At 42.5% G+C, this 14,740-nt stretch overlaps 1 protein-coding gene across 1 annotated transcript in view; it reads right to left on the bottom strand.

Annotated features, from left to right (window-relative positions):
- LOC146808565 (vomeronasal type-2 receptor 26-like) overlaps positions 1 to 14,740 on the bottom strand; it is a 149,011-nt gene that overhangs the window by 23,842 nt on the left and 110,429 nt on the right. Inside the window, exon 5 of the mRNA XM_085624013.1 lies at positions 6,355 to 6,459. Within this exon, the coding sequence (XP_085480139.1) occupies positions 6,355 to 6,459 (105 nt within the window). The remainder of the gene's footprint in view (positions 1 to 6,354; positions 6,460 to 14,740) is intronic.

Here is a 14,740-nt window from a genome sequence, read left to right as displayed (position 1 = left end):
CCTTTTAAGAGACGCTTTAGATTCCTTTGCGTCTTTAGCATTTGGAGATGGGCCCATATTCGCAGCCATAGAGCACACCACCTCAGCAGGAGCAAAATACACCACTCCAGACAGATTACGAAAAGAGAATGCCAGATGAAGTAGAAAAACTCAATATATCATAAGGAAACGAGAAAAAATGGAGAGCGGGCTCTCAGCAAGAGAACAGGAAAATAATAAAGGCGGCTTCCAGGGACAGGAAAGGGAACCACCTCACGAAAATATCACACCCTGCAGGTATCAAAAGGGCTCCTTCCAACAGACAAAAATAACCCAGAAGCAGGGAAACAATAATCAAAGAGGCCCCACAAAAGGGCATTGGCGGTGCTTCTGACGAGAGAAATATCAGCAGGAAACCAACAAATATTATCAAAATAGGCAGCAAGGCAGCAGGCAGAAATAAAAATCAATATAAGCTGAGGAAATATGAGAAACGTCACCAGTTCTTGCCTATCCTCATTCCTGGCACTTCTGTAGCAGTGTCGGCGTCGAGCTGAGGAGAAAAACCTTTCCGCTCGTGAAAAAACAAAATGGCGGCCGCTCGCGAAAACACCGAGCGCCGTCAAAGGATTCCAAAATAAGGTCGCCGGCAGCCTCAGCAATCAGGAAACCTCCTCCAAAACACACGTGGCCTGTTCATATCCATGAGGTCGACATCTGAAGTGACCGGGGCAGCTCGAATCGGCAGCAACACCTCCGTCGGCTCCTGCTCAGCACAGAGCACAAGCGCTGACCGCCATATCGCCGTGGCGTGCAAGCCACGCCCCCAAAGGTAGTTTTTTTTAAACCCATACTTGTTAATATGACCTTTAGTGATCTTTAGTGATTTTAAAACTGCTTTTTCATCTGTGTAAACTTGATGATATTTTAGTATGTAATGCAGAGGCCTCCAATGTGATTGTGGCCATTTGTGTGAGGTATATTCTGGAATACGGTTTTATGGTGTTATTCAACTGATGTACACCTGCCCAATCTATGTTGAACTGTGCATACCTTTTCATCACTAACACCTTCTTGGTGTTTTATGCTGCTCATTCATTCATTTTTTTCAGGATACCTTTGTTACCCCAAATCAGCGCACGCATTCACTTCACTGAGCTCATGCACCAACCCAAATCAGCTCTCTGCAGCGCAAGGTGAGTTTATGCAAACACCCACGGCTCAGCTGGCTCTCCAATAAGCTCATGTAGGCACTTCAATCCGCTCTCTCAGATGCCAGTAGAGGTCATGCTGGCACTCCACTGAGTTCCAGTGGCAGCCAACTGAGTTAATGTAGTCACTCCAGACACGTAGGGGCATATTTACAAGCCCCTATCCCCCCCACAACATCACTTTTCAGGATGTTCTGAGAGAGATAGGAGCTTCGCCTTATTTACAAGGCATGGTTAAGCCACTTAACGTGGCTTACTGCTGTCTTGTAAATAAGGCCCCCTATCACGCAATATTTAGCGAGAAAGGGATGGGGAATGGGTGTCGCTGTGGGCGTTCCACCGCAACACCCATTGATTTTGATGCTGCCCCTATTTATAAGGGTGGCATAAATAAAAGGCGGCGCCTAAATTAAGACCAGGGAAAACCTGGTCTTAACCTGGAGCAACAAGGAGAAATATTTAATTTCTCCAAAATTGTTCTGTTTCCATGTGCGATGCGTTGTGCAGCACACATGAAAACAGCAAAACGTCATTGATTGTTTATGTGCCGGAAGGTGTCCCTTCCTGCACATAAACAATCAGTTAATAAGAATGACGCTTGACAACTTCTATGTATGTTGTATTAAGCAACACACATAGAAGTTACAAAACACCATTTAAACATTGTTTATGTACAGGAAGAGAAACCTTCCTGCACATAAATAATCATTCCCTCAACACAGACACCCTCGCACTATGGTGCAAGGGCGCCTGGGTTGGCGCTAGGCTGCTAAATTTAGTGCAAGTGTAGGGGGAATCACAAGGCTGCACCATATTGTTGTAAATATGGTGCAGCACTAAAGTGGCGGAGCGTGGCGTTGAGCCAAGGAGGCTAACGCCATGCTCCGTCACTTTGTAGTAAATATGCCACACAGTGTTGTACTTTGAGACCCTGACGAGTGAGCAGTCGCGCTGTACAAAACCCTGATTGATTGATACCTGCAGCAGCCAAGCACAGCTACTGCAGGGACAACACTGACCTAGTGTACTAGCAACAAATATATTCTGCTCTCACCCACTTGACCTACAGAAATTCAATGTCACAAGTTCATGTGGGCCTTGCAGTCGATCAACTGAGCTACTGATGGCGAGCAGCAGAGCCTCTGCAGGCATAGATGAGCATTGCAGGAACCACACTGAACAATTTTAGGTACACCACTGAGTCACTGTAGAAAAGTTGCTGAAATCCTGCAGTCACCCAGCTATGGGTGATTGAGTGGGCGTGTGAATTTGTGGTGTGCTGTTGGAATGGGGGTGTGAGGGCTCACAGTACTCAATGAAGCCCATCAGTGATATATTTGTGAGCATTCTTGAAGACACCGCGACCACCTCTGATTTACGGGTGCTCCATCAGTGATGTTTTGGCCATTGTTGGTGGCATGCAGAAATCTCAACATAACAATGGCTCATCCATGCCATAGTGTAGGCATTTATCACAAAGATTTGGCTTACTCTGCAATAATAGCCCTTGGCTTATCATACCTATTGTTAGCATAAATGTGGACATCAATGACATGATTAAGGTCAAAATCCTTGCTATTTTATTGGTATTTAGTGTATAATTGATGCTAAAGGGACAAGAAAGGCAGAATCTGCCCATGCGTAACAAAGGCAAGTGTTTGGTCAAAATGGCAAGTGAACATTTGGGCCCAACCATTAATTTTATGAAAATTGAAATCAAACATTTTGAGACGACAGAGTTGCTCTTGAATACACAAGCTTCTGTTTGGGGGAATTAAACAGATTTATACAAATTGTTTTTATTTATTCTGTGATTAAATATTTGCATTTTTGTAATTGGTAGTCTGACATAATGACAGGATTCCTAAAACCTATTTATAGTTGATATTTATGACATACAAATTCATACTGAATTAAGTTTGGGAGTCATTCATTCTATTGGGCCCTCGATCCTAAGTGTCGCCGTCGCCTATGGTTGCTATTGCATGACTTCCATGAAGACGATCATCATTTCTATTGCAAAAGCTTTTTTGATATTATCACTATTGCGGTCTGAAAACTAAGTGCAATTCACAAAAGTAACTTACACTTTTGAGTAATTTTACTATACCCTGGATATTCATAAAATGTAAATGTAAAGTAATGTTGAACTGAATAAAAATATTTTACATAGTTAAAAATATAAATAAATATAATGTTAACAAATATATAAAAATAGTATTTATACTTACTATTTCATTTTAATATACTTCAACAACAATTCTTGATTAAAAAAAAGTAACATTTTTAATGATAATTAAATTGTGTATAATTAATTGATACATCACATTTAATAGTTATAAAGCATTTTAAAAATACTTTTTCTTGATGGGGAATTTATTATTTAAAACTTAAGAAAAAATACTTTTAATTTAATGTCATTATATATTTTAATTCAAATAAGGTCATAGTGCTGTAGCATTGTTTCGTTTGGTGTACATTTATAATAAAAACATATATACATTTGAAATGGAGGAATGCAAGCAACAGCGGACCATAGTAGCCGCAATATCCCTGCTGTATTCCCCTTATATTTTAACAAAAGATAGTTCGAGTCAGTGTGCACATACAACTCCTGCACCTGCAGTTGTTGGGTGCCAGATGCCAGGCAGATAGGGTACTATTATACCAGAGATGTAGTGGTGCACTACCAAGGTGATATTCTCAATAAATTGTCTTGACTTTGTTTAGTTGAATCAAATAAATCCTTTATTTTCAATGTCATCCGAAACTACAAGGTTCCAGCCAATGTGTTTCGCTCATTAAACAATTAACTTCTTCAGGGCATTAGTAGGTTTATGAACGGTGGAGAGAAAGGTACTTCAGGTCCTCATAGGTGATGATACGCTCGATGCGAGCAGGTGCAAACTAATGCAACGGATGAGGCCACCTTGATAAGGGCCAGGGTCCGTGGTCCTGTAGTGCAGTATATCTGGGCGGATCTTGTTTGAGTCTTATATATATATATATTCACTTAAAAAACCATAGGTTTTACACATGTTATAGTTAGGTGGAAATTTCACTCGTAAAAAAACAATGAAATTCCACCGTTATAGTTAGTTCAGATAACTATAACTCGCGCGCCCGCAATCCAGTGCTCATGACATCACATATTTCATCACTCATGACATGGTCAGTGGCATCACTCATGACATCACTGATGACATCATCCTTGTGATAGAGTGGCGGTCGCGCGAGTTATAGTTATATGAACTAACTATAACGGTGGAATTTCATTGTTTTTTTACGAGTGAAATGTCCACCTAACTATAACATGTGTGAAACCTATGGTTTTTTAAGTGAATTTGCAAGGTTTTTTAAATGCTAATTCCTAACTATAACGTGCCGGAAACCTATGGTTTTTTAAGTGAATTTGTACGGTTTTTTAAATGCAAATTTTTTTATTTTTACGGTTTTTCACGCGCACCCCGCGATTTAAAAAAAAAAAATGTTTTTTCACCCTTCGGGGTCCTTTCGGGACCCCCTGACAAAGGCTAGGGGGTCAGGAACTCTCTACCCTGCCCCCTTTTCACGTTCGCCATGTCTCTTTTTCACTCTCACACCCACAACAAACAAAATGGCGGCCGACACTTCCTGATTTTGACCGATTCGAATGTTGACTGACATGTAACCACCAATCAGAATTACGCTTGCGCACGTTAGGGTGCGCGCACGGTGCGCGGCTATAGATATGTATGTGCTTTTAAATGCAATTTTCTCTTTAACTACTGAACAGATTGACTCCATATATGCAAAAGGCACTTTCCTGACCTGAGGACTACCTCTCTGCCAAATTTCAAGTAATTCTGTTCAGCCGCTCGGGCTGTACCTTCGACTAAAGGTCCTATGGGAAAATGCATGGGGAAAATGCGTTTTGGGCCCCCCTTTTTTCTCAGCCCCCGCTTGACAAATCACCCAGAGACTTTCAGGGTAGGAGCTGAGCGGAGCGCCCCATTAGTTTTTAAAATTTCGCGAGGATTCGTCAACCGGCGCCAAAGTTATTCAAAATAGAATTTTCAGATTTCCTATGGAAAGACGGTCCTAACTATAACTATCTACTGGCGACCGCCAGTAGCTAATGTATATATATATACATTACTGCATCTCTCCTTAACCACCTACTCCTTGATTGTTATTGATATAGACATATGAAATTCACCTTGTAATATTTTGAATTTTTTTAGATGATTCTAGGTTGGGAACGTTATGAATTTTGACAAAAATACGCACTTTGTCCATTGATATTACATACTTTATGTAAATAATCACCTTAGACTATATTATCTAGGATTGCCTAATCTCAATTCTCTGACAGGCTTATGGTACTTTACCTTGATTGCGATTCATTTACAATTCCCAACTGCCTGAGATCAATTGCAATAATTTTCTAAAACTTTATCCGTATTAACAAACAAATACCGTGGTGGATGAATTATTGTGATTCACAACTGATCTAAATTCTTATTTACTTGTAAATAACATATTTTGATCGACGATGCGATGTATGTCCAGTATGTTTTCAGTTTCTACTATTAATTTGAAAATGTTGCTTTAAAAAGACACTCTGGACAACAGGACTCTATGGTCCAGTTGAAGGCTGAGTGCCGAATCGCGTCGACCGTCCTTTTGTGCGTGTTCTTGAAGATTTATGCTGAATAAATACTAACGGTGAATTCTCTGTGGTGCCGTGCTTTCCTTTGCTGCGACGAACCCTGGGACTCGGGGTGAAGCTAGAGAGAAGTTGTGTTTCATATATATATATATATATATATATATATCCAAAATTTATTTAGAGAAATATTTAACATGAAAATATATATATATATATATTTTATGTCCTCATTTGTCATAAGCAGTTAACCCCTTCAGCGCTGCGCGGATTCCCCGTCGGTGCTGAAGGGTTCGAGCGCGGGCGGGGCCATGACGGAACGGTTCCGTCATGAGCACAGCTCAGCCGATGCTCATGACGGAATCGTTCCGTCATGAGCATGGAAGGGGTTAAGGATTGGAGATTATGCTTGGCTTTTCAGCTGCTTTCGGGCACACAATATATGAGGGGACCGAACTCTCCTTTACAGAGGGGATGAATGACATCTCGGAACCTCTGTTTGCTTAGCCGCTTTACCTTTTTCTCCATTACCACAGGTATAGACAGATTTACCTCTCCAGGGCTACCAATCCATCTTGGAAATTCCCTGACAGCCTGTGTTGCTGCTACTTCATCATAGGACTAAATAATACACAGTTTAAAGAGTAAAAAGATGAAAAAAATAATATAAAAGAGGAAAAAGAAAAATTACAAAACACGAAAAGAATTAAGAAAAAGATTACTAATAGAGATTCCTCTTAAGGAATTATATTGCTGCACCAATTATCCCATAAATTCCAAAATTTTGTTTTTTTCGTGTTATATGTTGCCCTGTCTAATTTTGCAGTTCTATGTATGGAATAATCCATTCGCCTTCTAAAGGAGAAACAGGTCAAATCCATTTAATGCACAGTTCTCTGCGCGCCAATAAAATTAACAAAAAAATAAGAGTTTTATATTTGTTTAGTTATATTAATTATAGACTCTTCCTCTGGAATTACTCCAAAAATGACCAACGCAAGACTCACCTTAATTTCATGCCCCACAATACTCGAAATTATTGCACCTACATTTTCCCAGAAGAGTTGGATGGAAGGACACCGCCAAAACATGTGTACTTCGTCTGCATTTATTTTACCGCACTTTAGGCACTTCTTCACGACTTGTAAACCCATTTTGGAGAGCCTTCGTGGAGTCCAATATGCCTTGTGGACGGTAAATAAGTCGTTTTTTCTTAGAGGTGCAGTCTTAACACTGTGCCATAAAAAAGATAGAGATACTTGCCATAATATGTCAAGATCGTAGTTTGGCAGCTCCTTCCTCCAAGTTGCTTTAAACCAAGGCTGTGGATGTTCGTGAGACTGTATCAACATCCAGTACTATGTTGAAATCTCCTTTCGACCCGATGGCGACAAAGCTAATTTTGACTCAAAAAAATAGTTTCCCTTTCTGGATTTTCTCAACACTTTGACCCCGCTTAGTTAGCTCGTAATATTTAAATCTGGAGACAGAACCTTCTGTAATGTCCTGTATTTTCTGCCAAGAAATGTGTTCCGAACCCTCAAACAATTGGCCCCATCTGTCAATTCCCTTTTCTTTAATTGGAACCGCAAGGGAATCTTGTAAGCAAACTAGTGTTCCAGGTGATTTCCATATTGGGGCGTACTTGCTGTAATACAGGATTTGCAATATCCCCCTCGTTTGAATCCATACTTTACATGCTGCTTGAAGCATTTTCAGTCTCACCTTTTAAAAAAAATTCGGATCTCCAAATTTAAAAAGAAAAAAACTAGATTGATCCGGAGGGCTGAAAGTAAGAGCTTGGAAAAGTGGTGAAAAGTCAGTGGTGTCTCTTAATAGTTGCCTGAAATTTTTTAAATGGAATGCTCTCTGGTATGGAAGGAGATCTGGGCTAGCTACTCCACCATTTTCCTTTTTTTCCCTGAACTTTCGCCAGGCTATTCTGGGTCTTTTCTTGCCCCATATAAAACTAGAAAAGAGGCCTTGCACTTTCTTTATCCAATCATTCTTAAACTCTAATGGAATAGAGTCAAATAAAAAGGTATATTTAGGTACAATTGCCATTTTGAGGAGATTGGATTTGCCTAAAAAAGATGGAGGAAACGATTCCCACTGTTGTAGTTGTTTCCTGACCTTAGAAGTAACTTTATCAAAATTTATTTTTGCTAATAAATCGAGTTTCTGAACTACCTCAATCCCTAGATACCTGATGCTATGTCAAACTAGATCACTCCTGTAAGTTGTGTCCCATTGCATAATCTCTGTCTTGGCTGGGTTAACAGCATATCCAGATAATTCTCCAAAACTCTCCAAGGTTTCCCAAATAGCTGCTATTGATTCTTGGAAGTGGCCAGTAAATATCATCAGGTCATCTGCATAAAGACCAATTTTCTTAGCCCACCCATTACAGGAGAATGGTATGATCTTCTTACATGCCCTTAGTTTAATGGCGAGTGGCTCTATATACAGGTTAAACAATAGGAGGGAATGGGGGCACCCCTGCCTGGTACCTCTACCTATTATAACCTGCTTAGATAGTATGCCATTTACTAAGACTCGGGCTGATGGGTTTTTGTATAGTGTCTTAACTGCAGAAACAACATTTTGACCTAGATTAAACCGCTGAATTAACTCTTGAAGGAAAGGCCAACTAACCCTATCAAACGCCTTAGCTGCGTCGCATGTCATCACCGTTAGGGGACTGCCACATTACATTGCTAAATCAATTGCACCTATTGTAGTGTAGATCCTATATCCCTGATAGGCTCTGCGCATTGGAATAATATACACCATCGTTTTGACATAGGACTGAGGTCAGTATGTCTCTATCGAGTACATCAAACTTAATTACTTGTGTGTGCCAGCTAACTCAGAGGTCACTAGAAACTTCTCGAATAAACAAGAAGGGATTCGTTTCTGACAGCCGCATAATCATGACAACTTTGTTACCCTTAGAATCGGAACAATCTCAGAATCGTGGAAACAATAGATAACAGTTTCACTTAGTCAATTGTGCATGCTTCATTTTTACAGAGCTACACAGAAATCGATAGACGGGCGTTTCAATAAAAAGGGTTTATTGAACAGTCTTATTTCTCGTGCAAGTGATATGAACTGCTACAATCGTAAGACAGAATGCGAAGTATAATACGTACAGTGTTAGCAGTAAAATAAAATAATACTGCAATAGCATGGTTTGTAGCTATGACATATATTCATAAAATACATACATAAATAACACAGGCTAAAATGTTAATACTCATCTGATGCTTCTAGCTAGTTCTACCCCAGTGTACCTAACCTAAGTGTAGTATGAGGTAAGAAGTAGTTGCTGTTTGTCTATAGTCTAGTTTAGCTATAGTTGCCAAGATTTGCCAAAAGTCCCTCTAGGTTCTAGTCCGCTCCATACCTTTAGAATGAGTGAGGTTGGAATCTCTTTCTGAGTCTCGATCTCTAACACCCCGCAAGGGGAGTCAGAAACAATTGAGCTGGATTCTCTGCGGGGAGGATGACAGCATCTGGTCAGTGCATCAGGTGGGGACTTGGCTTCCTTCCGAACTTGCCGTGGCGAGCCGCGTCGTGCAAGTAGGCAGCTGAACCGTGGTTTGCCATGGTAACTGAAGATATATTTATACCTTGAAGGTGTTTAGGAATGCCAGTATTGACGTAAAAGTTGAGCAGAAGAACGTCATGAATGAACCCCTAAGGAATAGATGTTCATGCATAATAAATGACTTCTTGGAGAAATCAATATCCAAGCAAGGGGAAGTCCTAAAGGCTTAAGAGTCTGGTTTTCCACTAACTCATTGTGACGTAGATGAATGGATGTAGGTGGCCATGCCTGTATTTGGTCAGCATTTATAATGCCTAAATAAGGGTAGGATTTCTATGCCTAAAAATGGGCAATGCGAATTGTGCGTATATAAGAACATAAATCGGGAAACCTATATACGGTATCTAAATCGACACACAACACCCACTCCACTTTCGTATGACCCTCATTGCTAAATTTTAAACATGCTAAACATATCTAAAATATAGCTACATATGGATGGCTAAGAACATGTCTAAAAATACATTGTAAAATGCATAAAAACTGTTGCCATGCATAAAAATGCATTGGTGCTGTACATATTAAAGCAATGTTTCATTCTAAGCATACATTTACATTGAATGCCAAATGAATGAACATACAAATATATACACATTATGAAATGGCTCGTAAACACAGAAGAAAAAAGACCGAAACCATTTCATGTCGAGTTACATAAATCAATTAGTATTGACAAGGTGACATATTGTCTCTGAAAGTGTATCAAAGAATTATGTTCTCTATGAATAGTTCTTCTATAAGCAGATTACTGTGCCATAAAAAGAAAAATTCAAATTTGGAAAAAAATAATTAATCATAGGAAAAAGTTCCAAGTTTAGTCTTTGTTTTGAAAAATGAAGGCCAAATTCAGAGTCTTCCTGGTACACTGTTTGCTGAATCAAAAGGCAGTGTATGGGGATGGAGAAAACATGAAATCTTCTAACCCTGTAGACAAAAAGTCGTCTACCGTTGTAGGTGAAAGTTGGATTACCTCGTTTAGAAGACTAACCACACATAGATGAGAAGCATCGCCGTCAGCATTGGTTGCATCAGCAATGTTCGTATCGGATGTTACCTGCGTGCCTGTTGTTTCCTCTCGTACCTCAGCAGTAGCAATTTGCGTCTGTGAGATCTCAATGAATGCCGTCATCAGGATTGGTAGCCGCTGGGGACAACACACAGCATAGGCCGTTACTGGGTCCAGCAGAGTATAGATATCCGTAGGCATGACTGATGGGAGTGTTAGACAGATGTCTAGCACGCATTCTTCACCGCAAATCAGGCAGCGTAGGACAGGTATGATGCAATTTTGACAGATTGGTCTGAATGACAGAAACCATGTGGTATTTAATTCTCGTAGACGAGGTAGACCTAAAATTTGGACGATGCGCTCCTGACACTTCATCTCCATTAGAGCTCTCTCTATGGTGCTTGGAGTGATGCTGGTGATTTGGCTTGCCATATCGGAGCAGTAGGAGCAAAAATAGGATCCCTGCAATGAGTCCAAAAAGTAGTGGCAGTCCGCCAAACACAGCGTGCACGAAGTTGGGAATTATTCCGAGGACTGCTTGAAAAGGTGCTAACAGTCCCGAACACATGGTCTTAAATACATGTACAATACCGCTCGTATCAGACATGTTTAAGATACGTTCCAAGATTTCTGAAAAAATGTACAGGGCAGTTTGTATTCAAAAGGGCTTGTATCCCGGCAGACGTCCTTGCGACTTGTAGGTCATAGGTTTCTTTGGCTGAGGTCAGGGGCACAGTTTGTTGCAAAAGAATGGCTTTCATTCTGCTCAGAGTATCAATTTGTATAGAAGAGATGTTCAGTGAAGGCCATAGAGGCGAATTCCTGACTGTCTGTATTTGTGGAAATAAGTCTTACATACAGCAAGTGACCTTGGATGTAACCGTTACTAGATATGGGATACCTGGCAACATGCCACAGCAGCTGAGATCATTCAACATGAGGTAACTTCCATTTGAAAGAAGTCCAAAAATTGGAGTAATCACTGCACCTGGTGAACCTTGCAGGTGACAGGATAAGTTCGTAGTGGAACCATCGCAGGCCCGTGTAAATTAATACCCTGACAAAGGAGAGAACCGCTTAGTGCTTTTTCACAGTTCGTACCGCTAAGAAACACTTCACTCCCCCACTCCAACATCTATGGGGCAGATTTATGACGTCTGGCGCATCTCTGCTAATCAGCAGAGATGCTCCAGAAGAGCTGCGACGCATCTGCCCACCCGTGCGCCACCATTGATGCGCCGCATTTACAATGCGGTGCACCGTGGCACTCGGATGGGCAGATGCGTGACACATTTCATGTCGGAAAGGCGGCATATTGCTGGAGTTGCGTCGCAAGCGCGACGCAGCTCCAGCAAGGCTCGGGGGTGCCCTATCCCTTACATGCTACTTCAATCCTTACGCCTGCTTCATGCAGGCGCAGGGTTTTGACGCAGCATAGCCTTAAAAGTGACTGAATTAAATCTTGTAGATTTCACTCAGCCACTTTTAGGAGGCGTTCCTGTGCCGGAACGCCCCCCCCCCCCTGCTCCAGAACGCCTACATATGGCGCAGGGCTTTACAACGTGACGCATCTGCCAGATGCGTCACGTTGTAAATACCCCGCAGCATGGCGCAGGATTTGCGCCGCCGCTGCGTCACAAAAGTGACGCAACGGCGGCGTAAATGAGGCGCAAGGGGCTTATAAATCTGCCCCTATGTGTGTAAGGTAAATCCCAAGATGTCCTGATGTATTCTTTACCCAACCTTTCATATTTGCCTGCTCCTATATGTTTTAGGCAATATGGAAAATGGAAAGTTGTAACAGGCAGAGTAATTTTACCATGTTTGATCCACTCAGTAGCTGTTTTTTCTGCCACCGTGAATGGTAATTTTTCCAGTTTTTCAATGCTCAGCACTGTATAGTCTGCTCCCCTTCGCGCCAGTTTGATCTGTTTATCAGTGAGATTGAATTCTGAAAACAGTGACGTAGTGTTGATTAAACGCCAAGGCACATAGCCTGAACGCAAGTTTTGGAGCGTCCAGCCTAATAGCATTATAGAACGTAATTGAGACTGACCATGTTGCAGCATGACCAAGTCTTGTTCCATGATGTCTGTGGCAGAAGACACAATGCTGTCCAATGAATATATCCTGGACGACAGAGTCGTTAACCCATTGTGTACTACAGAGAAAGATGTCTCTAAATTAATACGATCAATTTCTCGTATTAATTTTGCAGTCTCTGCTTGGGTAATCTATGAAACGTTTTTGACGCGGTTTTCTCGGTTCTAGCAAGAATTCCCTAAGGTCTGCGCCTTCTTTAAGTAAAGATAAGTGTTGCAGCAACCACAGCACCGAGACCGCCCTCATCGCCGCCACTGACGACATCCGGACCCTTATGGACAAAGGAAAAACAGCCACCCTCATCCTCCTGGACCTATCAGCAGCCTTTGACACGGTCTGCCACCGCACCCTATCAGCACGCCTCCATGACGCCGGTATCCAAGAGAAGGCCCTGGCCTGGACCACATCCTTCCTCTCCGGCAGAACCCAGAGCGTCCGCCTCCCACCCTTCCGCTCCAAAACCACAAGATCATCTGCGGCGTCCCGCAGGGATCCTCCCTCAGCCCGACGCTGTCCCACACCGCCAAAGCTAACCTCCACAGAGGAATGAAGGCCGTAGCCGACTGGATGAAGGACAGCAGACTGAAGCTGAACTCAGACAAGATGGAGGTCCTCATTCTCGGACCAACCCCATCAGCCTGGGACGACTCTTGGTGGCCCACGTCACTAGGCACAGCCCCGGAACCCACGGACCATGCACGCAACCTGGGGGTCATCCTCGACTCCACTCTCTCCATGACCAGGCAAGTCAACGCCGTCTCCGCATCCTGCTTCAACACCCTGCGTATGCTCCGCAGGATCTTCTAATGGATCCCCCTCGACACGAGAAAAACCGTTACCCAGGCCCTCATCACCAACAGACTCGACTACGGGAACGCCCTCTACTCAGGAACTACAAACAAGCTCCTGAGACGACTCCAACACATCCAGAACGCCTCGGCCCGACTCATCCTCGATGTCCCCCGCCGCAGCCACATCACACTCCACCTGAGAGGCCTGTACTGGCTCCCCGTCAACAAAAGGATCACCTTCAAGCTCCTGATCCACGCACACAAAGCACTGCACAACACTGGACCCACCTACCTCAACAACTGACTCAGCTTCCACACCCCCACCCGAAGCCTCCGCTCAGCCAACCTCGCCCTCGCCACAGTCCCCCGCATCCGAAAAACCACCGGCGGCGGCAGATCCTTCTCCTACCTCGCCGCCAAGACCTGGAACACTCTCCCCACCATCCTACGACAGACCCAGGACCTGCTGGCCTTCAGAAGACTCCTCAAGACCTGGCTCTTCGACCAGTAGCACCCCTCCCTCCCCAGCGCCCTGAGACCCTCTCGGGTATGTAGCGCGCTTTACAAATGCAGTGATTGATTGAGTGATTGATTGATTGATTGTTTTACATCCTGCAGTGTAGCTTTCTGCAGCCAATCAAGGCAGAGTTTCTCTACACTGTATGCTGTTACTACCCCTGGATGCTGTCTTTGAACATAGCAGGGGTCTGGCCTATTGATAGTGAAACCCTGTGTTTTGTTCAGGAATTGATCTTGACAGTTGCGTCTGTGGGCCAGAGCAACACTTTTTTCCGTTCTGGATCTGATCTGTTGTGATGCAAAATATTATGTACGTCAACCTCCCCCCGTGTAGTGCTATTACTTGCAGGTATAGGTATGGTCGGTGTGTTCATGTCTTTGATCTTCGCTAACCCAAGGCAAGACGTTTGTTGGACAGTGTCATTCAAAAACATAATTTGCTCAGGGATGATACAGGCTCTAAACAAAGCTTCCACCCCCTGCACTTGCCATTCTTTTGTACCCCAGACAGATTTTGTCTCAATGTTGTCTTTCCAAAAGTCGAAACCCTGTCTAGACAGTTGGGCAATAAAGGCTGCAGAATAAATCTGTTTCGTATTGGTTAACATATTTTTAATTCCTGTCTGGTTCATATTCTTCAAATAAAACGATTCTGGATTTGATAAGTTGAACCCTGAAAAATATGGACATTTCATTGCAAAAGTTTTTGAGCTACCCTCTGGAGGTGTAGGACAATGTTCCCATTGGTTATACATAAATACATTTCTAGGTGATGCAGTTTTATGCAAGAAATGATGACCATAGTGGGTATAACAATAAATTTGTTCATAGTCTGATGAACCCTCTAAATATTCATGATTTGTGAAT

This window comes from Triturus cristatus, chromosome 8 (genome assembly GCF_964204655.1).
Source record: "Triturus cristatus chromosome 8, aTriCri1.1, whole genome shotgun sequence".
Classification (NCBI taxonomy): domain Eukaryota; kingdom Metazoa; phylum Chordata; class Amphibia; order Caudata; family Salamandridae; genus Triturus; species Triturus cristatus.
This window is presented reverse-complemented; position numbering and strand designations above follow the sequence as displayed.